Here is a 9,652-nt window from a genome sequence, read left to right on the forward strand (position 1 = left end):
CTACTTGGTAATATTGCAAGCAAATATATCAATTAAAGCTGAACAGTAGTTATGAGAATATGCACCCCTAGGCATTTTGGGAGTATTAGAATGATTTGAAAAAGACAAGAAATAGGAAACATGGTGGAACTTGACTAATCCATTATTATACAGTGATGATATGATGTAAAATGTGCACACATTAAAAAACCTGCCATGACTGATGCCTTTACGGTACATGTATGTACTGTAACAGAGCAACCAGTTGTATTAATACTTGTTTTTTTTTTTAATCCACATAGGTTGTTCACTCTATTTTTTCAGTTGCAAGATTGAATTTAAAAATCCAGATCTCGTCACAGCTGCTGCACATTTCAGTTGATAAAGGACAAGTATTTATCAATTGTGAGTCCACTGATATTTTCATCCACAGCAACTCATGAGTAGGAACAGAATATTCACCAATTACAAGCACACTGTGTGAAGGTCTGTGCAAGGGTCTGAGCCTCAACAACCACGCTGAAATTATAAATTGAGGAAAAGTCAAGTAGAAGGTCATTTTTTGTCTATTGCATTTCAAGCAGAGATTGCAGCAATAGGCTTCTATTCAACAGATGCTCCCTCTTAGTCGATTAGTTGGCTAATCGATCATTTTGGTCTTAGTCGACTTAGATTTCTTTAGTCTAATAGTGTTTTTGTTTTATGGGTCCATGAGGAATGACACTTAAAAAAATTAAATTGTGCTTTTGCATGATTCTTTGTGGAGAAACACATATTACAGATCTGATGATTAAATCAACTAATTAATTAGTTGACAAAATCGTATGAGTGTCAGTCGACTAAGAATTTCTTTGGTCAGGAGGACAGCCTGATTAGATTCACTAAATAATTTGTCAATCCATTGAGATAACACACCAACATTACCAAAAAAGAACATCATTACAAAATATATATATTTAAACCATTTATTGTTTAAACAAAACAAAACCAATGTCACAGTCAATGTTGTATTCCCTGCCAGTCAAACCACAGGATGTGTGTACAAAATATGGCTGCTTTTAGAAGCAGTGATTTAAGAAATGCTGCGTAACACTGTACATAACTTCTGAGTGAAAGACTGTAATTAACAATTAAATATCAAAATGACCAATCATTAAGACAGAGAACTGAAGACATATGATTCAAGAGAAATGGCACAATAAAAATAATGGCCCTCATTTGTTAAGTAAGTGAATGTGAAACTTGCCCCTTATGCATTTATTTTCCCCAAAATAGAAACAATTCTTATATATCCACAGATCTGGATCAGCCATCTCCAACATATTAAATACTAAAAATACTGTAATCACCCATCTTGATTTTCCATATTAAAAAATTTCAGCGTGAAGCAATGAAGTTGTGGTCGTCTGAAGCTGTGAGGTTATTAAGTGCTTCCTATAACTGAAGCACTAGACCAGCACGAGTGCTTGGCTCCACATACAGCAAAGACAGGGTAGCTGCACTTAACACTTGCTTGAAATTGCCCTTCAGAGAATACCTGTGTGAAACCTGTTATTTTAATTAAAGGTTAAATGTGGAAGTGTGATCATAAATGCCTATTTTTCAGCTGGAAAATCAGAATTCTTCAGCTCTTTTAAATTTAGTTTTATAAACCAGACAAGACCTATTGCTGTATCTTATCGCCTGACCTTGTTGCTGTTTTAATCACGTCCAGTTAAATGAAGGCCAATATCTTAGAAAACATGAGATGAAATCTATAGTATCAATACTGTTCAGCCATCATTAATACTGTCAGGGCGGACCAGCCGGTGAACGGGTGGCTTCCTTGGCCCCTGCCAGTGCCGTCATTGTACTGTTCCCAGATATACCCTGTTTCAACATACTGTCTATAAACATTATTGATGATGTTAGTCCTGAGTTCCTCATAAAGAGCAGCTGCCTTCTCCTGATATGGCCCTTCTGCGTTGCTGTAATGGTGCAGGGCTCTGACTGCCAAGTAGTTGATGTTAATCCATATCGGTCCCCTCCAGTAGGGGGCATCGTGCTCAGTGTTTCTCTTCATATACATCGGATCGGCCTTAGAGATTGAACGCAGGCCGTAGGGCGTCCAAAGCTTATTGGAGTCTCTCATGTCACGCAAGATATGTTCTAGTTTGGGTGAATCCGGTGTAAGAATGTGCAGTAAAAAAGGGAACAAGCTAACATAACCAAAAGCATTAACATACTGCAGCTTGGGGGCCCGGCGGACTGAGCGTACAAGGCGTGCCACAGGGAACTGATGACGAGGCTGTCCAGGAGGGACGTACACCTTCTCCTGCTGCAAGGACACAGCCTGGGTGTGGTTGCCAAAGTCACTGAAAGCACGAAGTTGATCTGACCAGTGGAGCTCATTGAGCAGGTTGTTGTCACTGAGCACCTGGTGGGTGAGTTCATATTCCTGATGGGGCTCGTCTAGAAGCCGGGCTATACTCGCCATGATGCCCGAGGACAAGGTCATCCAGCAGTGTAGATCTACATGGCGCTCATCTGCTGAGGGGTGTGAGGCCCGAGGGTAGTCGTCCAGCCCGGAGGTCAAGGTCTTGGGATTGAGGAAAAGATTAGTGTCCTTGTCACGTCCACGCCAGCGGTAGGAGTTTGGTAGGGGCCCTGACTGTGTGGTGTTGTACCATTCAAACCAGGTTTTCAGTCGAGGGAAGAGCCGTCGCAGGAATGGCAAGGTTGGTTTAGATGAAGACTTCTCAGGATTTGAAGCGAGCTGTTCGATTAGTTCCTGAAGAGCTAAGAAAAGAGTAGGTGGGTTTGCGTTCTCGTTACGCTGAACTACAAACTCAGCTGGGACTTTACTGCGAGCCTCGTCTCCCAGGATTTGCTCGCGGGGGATCCAGCCCTCCATATTCATCAGGTCTATCCAGTGGGCAATAGCCTCCCTGGTCACCTGGGGATCCCACTTGCTCAGCAGCAGCTGGTGGAAGCCCTCATCCCAGAGGAATCCTCTGGGAAAGAAAGAGCGTGATGGTACGGCAGTGAATAAAGCGCCTTCAGGATACAGGAGCGGGTATTCATTGTACACCGACTGTACCACTGACTGACCATAAAAGTAGCCCATTCCACCCAACATGTTGCTGAGCGCTGCTTTGCCAAACTTAATATGTGCCTGGCTAAAACCTTTGCTCTCAAGCCCAAAAGTCTTCTCAAACTTTGAGTCAAACTCAGCTTTCCTCCTTTCCAGCTCCTGAGTCATGGTTGAGCCCACAAGTTGGTTGGGACGGCTGTGGAAGCTGCCAGACTCAAACAGAACTTCAATCTGGAACGGCATCTGGACGGTCACCTGATGAACCACAAAGTCACTCTCTTTCCTTGTCTCAGCAGGTTTCTGTTGGCTCTGGTGGTGGGGGGGCTTGTAGGTGTCTACAGCTATGTAATGCCTCTTCTCACCAGAAGGAGGGCTGTAGACAAACCTGCGGTTCAGACTTTGCTTCACAATGTCATTCAGCTTCTCCAAGCCAGGAGAGACAGTCTGAAGATAGTTGTAGCTGAAAAGACAAGAGACTTTTGTTATCTGCCGTATGTTTCAAAGTCTATTAAATTAAAGCAGTCACAGAAACTTTAAAATAGATTATAGTCAGACCAGGGCTTTAATTTAAGATTATCCTGCTATTCCAGAGACAAAGAAAAGATCAGAGATAACAAAAAATAAATTTGAGATTGTTTGCTGAACGGAAGGTAGAACAAATCTAAAAAAAATACAACCACAATTAACACAGAAAATTAAACTCTGATAAACTATAGAATTGCCTGAGAGTACACAATTCAAGAGTGTGCAAGCCCCAGCAAGATGAATCACAACAGTGACATGAAAGCAGTGGACATATTACAGCTGTCATGCAGTTACAATAGGTCCCCAAGTGATGGTGGAATTTTACACTCTATTATTTGCAGAAAAACAAAGACAAAGATGGACAAACTGCAACAATGCTCTCTGTCTCACTCTCTGTATTTGTCTCTTTGGAGCGTGGCTTTCCCACGTGCACACACATTACATTACATTACATTACATTACATGTCATTTAGCAGACACACACATGCACACACAAGCGCATACAAGCCAAAAATTGTAACACAAAGTTTACAGATATTATAATAAAAAACTGCTGATTAATGAACTCCATGATGGTTTGTTTATTTATGCCACACAGTCTGGAAATTGTATTCATTTTATAGCTGGGAAGGCCAGCATTTATTTCAGAATGGTTTAAATTGTATTGTATTTTCAATGTCAGACATAAAGAAAAGTTAGAGCCCTGGTCAGTCATGACATACAAGTGATCTAAACTGCACTAGCTATGTTTGTGAAGACTTAGCTCACTGTGTCATAACCTGAGAGTCCTCAGGGTCTCATATTGTACTACTGACTCAGAGGCTTAAGTGACCAAGCAGTTGCAGCAAAAATCAAACTTGAAGCTCCCACTTGCACGTCATCATCCGTCTTCCTACAATAAATTATACTTCAAACAATTCTCATCATTTCTATCAGTGCATACTGTACCTTTTTATTTTGCTATGCTGGTCTTCTCTGGCCCTGATGAAAGTGTGAAATATTGGTGCTCCCTGTGGGCGTTGCTAGCAGAGAGTCCTGATCCACTCAGTACAAAAAATACTGAAACGGCAGTCCTTTCTGAAGGTGGATAAACACCTTCAGTAATTAAACAACAGCTGTGCCGTTTGAGAAGAAGACAAGAGCCCTTATGGAAAGGGTCTGCCTGTCTTTGGCTTTTCAAAACGTTATATAATATATATATCCTGCTATAATGTATAGCAGGACGTGTAGAAAACTTTCAGAATTAAGGAAATCTAATTCCTCCAGTGTGTTTCTGAATTAACAACTTGTGGAAACACAGACTGAAAATCCTGCTTTTGCTGCCATCTAGTGGTTGGACTTTCTTTTTACCCCTATAGGGGGTCACACGATAGTACAACATGACATTAGTATTGAGTATAATCAAAAGACCACACAACTGATGCTGAGAGTCTAGAGGGATCCAGCAGATTTCAGTGTCATTCAAGTAGTGTTTTTTCTTGTATGCAAGATTTGTTGGATCATCACACTTTAAATGTTTTTTTCAGAGCTTTGTCTGATGCCTTACCACCTTCCTGTGGAGATATTTTTACAAATGGCTTTTCCTACCCTCACAGATTGATAACTGAACTGTTGCAGGCAATTCCTTATTGTCAATTTCCTGCATTGCTTTAACCCTGATTAAATGAGCAATCATTCTACAGTACGTTCCCTCCAGCTACCTTGTCCATGATCACTCTATTTGGGACTGCCACTGACTTTACCATTCACTCCTACATTCATGCACTTACCTTGCATATTTAGCACTTGATAACTCCCCGGTTACTGGCTTCCGGAAGGTGATCTTAAAGTTTCCAAGCTCCTCTGAGAAACCAGTGATGGATGCAAGGCGGTTTCGGTCTTCAACGTGAGCCTCCAGTGAGCCCTGGGTGTCTGCTGCTGCATAAATCATCAAGGAGATGACTGGTGCTTGAGGGGCCGAGCTCTGCAGAGTTGAGACAAAAAAGCCAACAATTATCAAAAGTGAAAATAGAAAAGTCAGAGCAGGTCACATGAGGGGAAATCTACTTATAAGGGTGAATAAACTGCCAGTACTCACGTGCTGTTTGGCAGTAATCCTCCAGGTCCAGTCTCCTCCGTGACCCCCTCCCATCCTCTTGACAAACTCTGTGGTTAGAGTGAAATCGTTGTCTCGGATTTCCTGGACGCCAAAGGTGAGCCCATCGTGCATCATCCAGCTGTAGCCTTGTAAGCGATCCCCTTGCTCACAAGTGTGCCTCAGGTTAACATCCATGTCAGAAAACTGTCGCATCCACATCAAACCTGGAAAGATACAATGAAAGTTATTTCATTGTATTGTACATCACAAATATGCACACATATATAAATGTACATTTATATTTTTATATAAATGAAAGTAACTCGTAAACTGTTTCACAAAAAAGGTAAGTCCCAAAACTTGCTGGCTACATGCACCCGGTTACTGGCCAACTGGATTTTGAGAACAGCAGTGCTTAATTAACTGTTACTCAATATTGGAAAATGTAGTGCACTTTGTGCTATCAACTAATAAACAATATTGGTCGTCCAAATTGGCTGACAGGGTAAACAGTCTTAGGAACTGTGGCCAAAATTTACTTGAATTTGACAAGTGCCTGGGCTTGTTTCCCTGATCTAGTGCAATTAAACATTGGAGATTTGATTAATGCAACGAAGCAATTATTTTTTGAAAGCAAACAATTAAATATTAAAGGAGAAAATCCAACTCAAAACAGACTGCAGTATATGCTATAATACAGATAGCATCTGCAAAACAGAAAACTGTCCGAAAACTGTACATTTTTTTGTAATGTTTATATACTGAGGATCAAACCAATACATTTAATACTAAGCAGTTTGCCTTACTGTATGGAAGTGACTGGGATTAATATTTCATGTGTAAGGCAACACTTGGTTCAACCTAAACATTACTTTCCTAAAAATAAAAAATTACTAAGAAGTGTAAGCTCAAAATTCAAATGCCTCATATTTGGGTCAAGGTTTGACCCAAAAATAGTCAAACCTTAAACAGGAGTTAAAATCCCAGTGTATAATGCATATGGTACAGTAACATAGAACTGAAATGAATAGATATGCCACAATGTTTGTATTGGCCCAATTTCTAATTGGAGTATGGGTATTGTTGAATCCCTACTCTGAAAGTCTGTCTGCCTACCTGTCACAATTGACCTAGGACTCCTGGTCTTCATGCCAAAGTAGACCTGAGGCCTGTATGAGCCCCAGAACCTCTCTGCAGAGACCTTGGCACTGCTGCTGTTGGCATCCAGGACAGAAGGTGATGGGTGCGGGGTCACCACCCGTTTTGCCAGGCTGGATCGCATGTAGAGGGCGTAAAAGAACCAGATCAGGCTGAATATGCAAAGGCCAATGGAGATGTTGATGAAGACTTTGCCGATATCAACTTTCTTTTTCTTCTCTTTACGGTGAAATGCAGGGGGCTTCTCATCTTTCCTTGGAGGGGGAGCAGCTTCACCAGTCACCACCCTCTTCCTCTGCCTGCCCATCCTGCCCTTCTGAAGCTGGAGACAAGAGGAGGGAAGAAAATATTTTTGATTTAACTGGTTTAGAGAGCCTGCAGTTTGTGTGGTGCTGTTATGTTGTAATAAAATATACTGAGAGTATATCTTAATATATCATTTTCCCATCTCCGATAAATAGGGTGGCCAAAATAGAAGAAACACCTCCCAAAATAATACAATCAAACATAGGTAGAATTTGTGTCAGTACTGTTGCATTGGAGTTGAGCTAACATTATGTAGCCTATTTTTGTCCTTTATGTCTTCCAATAAAGACATCTCACATTTTCAAGGCTGTTGAAAGGGTAAAGCTCTGCCTGAATTGCAGAATGTATTGTCTTAACTTGAGTTTCTTACCTGTGAATGTCTATGTTTTATTACTGAGTGTTTTTCTGATTATTATTTTCCAGGAGATCAAACAACACATTCACCCAAAGTAAGACAACTCTCAGTTTCTGGACATCCATAACAGAAACTACATTTGACAATGTGTTTTTTGTGTTTAGGAGGATAGAATTTATGGTTTTGAAAGAAATGTCCTTAGCTTTATTGGTGATTAAGTATAAATTAGGTAGAAGCCAGGCCTTGTTCAAACTGTATAACTCCTCTCCCTCCTGCAGGAAGGAAGACTGATGTATCAGGATCATTTTTATTTTACATTTGATCAATTTTGTAATATTTGGACAATGCCACATTCACCATCATGTGCACTATTATGTTTGATGTCATGTATAACATTATGTGCTATAGGGTGTTCACTACCATGTGCAATATTACTTCTTATGTGACATCTTTAGTTACTACTAGGACACTGTATATTTGTAAACCTATTTTTATTCACTTATCTGGTGTTGTGTTATTCTTATTCTACTGTATTTATTGTATTTTTGGAGCAACCCAACACAATACTTTCCTTAAAAATTAAAAAAGCTCCATTTTATCTTCTTCCACACCACAAATGAATTCCAACATGAAACATATCGTCACCCTGTTAAAATAATCGCCTAACTCATTTTTTCAAGTTTTGCAGGAAACACAAAAAACTTCACCAAAAGTGTAACATATGACATTTATTGATCATTTCACTCAAAAAGGATGTAACAAAGGATGGCTATTGGCAAAGTAATAACACTGTGTGTAAATTATGTAACTTAAGAGAAATAAATGACTTAGGCAATTTTTGAACATGCCTTTGTGACTTAAGCAAGATATGGTAACACTTTATTTTGAAGGTGTCTACATAAGAGTCACACAAGCCTGTCAGAAACATGACATGACAAGTATCATGAGCATTAATGTTACTTCAAAGTGTCATTAATGTTCATGACACATCCCATGTCATGTTTATGACACGCTCATGTCACTCTTATAAAGTGTTACCATATCTTGCTTAAGTCACAAAGGCATGTTCGATAAATTGCCTAAGTCGCATTTTATTTTGACTTAGGCATAATAAATCCGCTTAAGTCACACACTTGACATAGGCCATTATCTTAAAGGGGTAAAATCACATGATCTGATCAACTGAGGATGTAGGCGATTTTACCATAGGTGGCCGGCGTCATGAGGAGATTTAGGCAAAAAAACAACAATTTTGACAAAAAATGACTAAGGCGATTATTTTAACAGTGTGACGATTTGTACTTTTGGGAGTGTGTTTTTGGAGAGAACAGGGGCAGTTTTAGGACATTAACCCTTGGTTAAAATGTAAATTGAGTCAAATACTTTTGGTTGTATCGCCTTAAAGAAGTGCAGTTTTTCATCAACCAAAGCAGCCGAAAACACTATCACCACTAGAGTATATTCAGTACAGAATATGGCTGTTATTATGATAAAATGTGAGATAAAAATCGCCCTAATCATTCATAATGTGAGTCTTGCGGAAGAACCTAGTATCGTACGTTAAATTCACGTCATTTCAGGCTGAAATAAGCGGTTTAGCTAACTGTTAGGTTACCGTTAAGCTTGCATAGTATACAACGGCGGATAATGTGTTACTGCGGCGCCCATGATTTTATAATTAAACCTAGCTACTATTTAAAGCGTCCCCAGTTGAAGCAGCATTCACCGACACCTGTTTTACTCCGCACACATCCAGCTCTCGCCACTACGCCCCGGCAATGCAACGTTGCCTTCAGGCTGCACGCCGCTCGCTAGTAGTGCTAACGTTAGTTATAGCGAAACCGACCGACTGCTGCACTATAACGCGGCTTTAATTAGTCAGCAGCTGATAAAAGATGGAGCCAGTTAGCAGTTCTAGCTTAATGTTCATTGAGGAAAAGGTTACCAACCTGTCAAAATACCAGTGTCTCAGCTGCTCATTATCCGTTGCTAGCTTACTAGCCACTTCCTGGTTACCACTTCCCACTGACGTGTACTCCGCTCCGAGTGTGATGTCATCACTTACAGGGCCAGATTTACACTTTGCTGTACCCCGGGCAACAATATTCAAGGGCCCCATCATCACGACCCCAGAATCACCATAATCTGGCAAAATATAGAATACATTACAGTAATATAT

The 9,652-nt window shown here is 40.3% G+C and overlaps 1 protein-coding gene across 1 annotated transcript; it reads right to left on the reverse strand.

Moving 5' to 3' along the window:
- Positions 1-930: 930 nt before the first annotated feature.
- mogs (mannosyl-oligosaccharide glucosidase) lies at positions 931-9,494 on the reverse strand. Its single transcript, XM_059341105.1, has 5 exons — positions 9,423-9,494; positions 6,771-7,134; positions 5,655-5,878; positions 5,347-5,540; positions 931-3,512 (listed from the first exon to the last, which is right to left on the reverse strand). The coding sequence occupies exons 2-5, from the start codon at positions 7,117-7,119 to the stop codon at positions 1,742-1,744; spliced, it is 2,538 nt and encodes an 845-aa protein (XP_059197088.1). The 5' UTR covers positions 7,120-7,134; positions 9,423-9,494; the 3' UTR covers positions 931-1,741.
- Between the last annotated feature and the right edge of the window lie 158 nt (positions 9,495-9,652).

This window comes from Centropristis striata, chromosome 1 (assembly GCF_030273125.1).
Source record: "Centropristis striata isolate RG_2023a ecotype Rhode Island chromosome 1, C.striata_1.0, whole genome shotgun sequence".
Lineage (NCBI taxonomy): Eukaryota > Metazoa > Chordata > Actinopteri > Perciformes > Serranidae > Centropristis > Centropristis striata.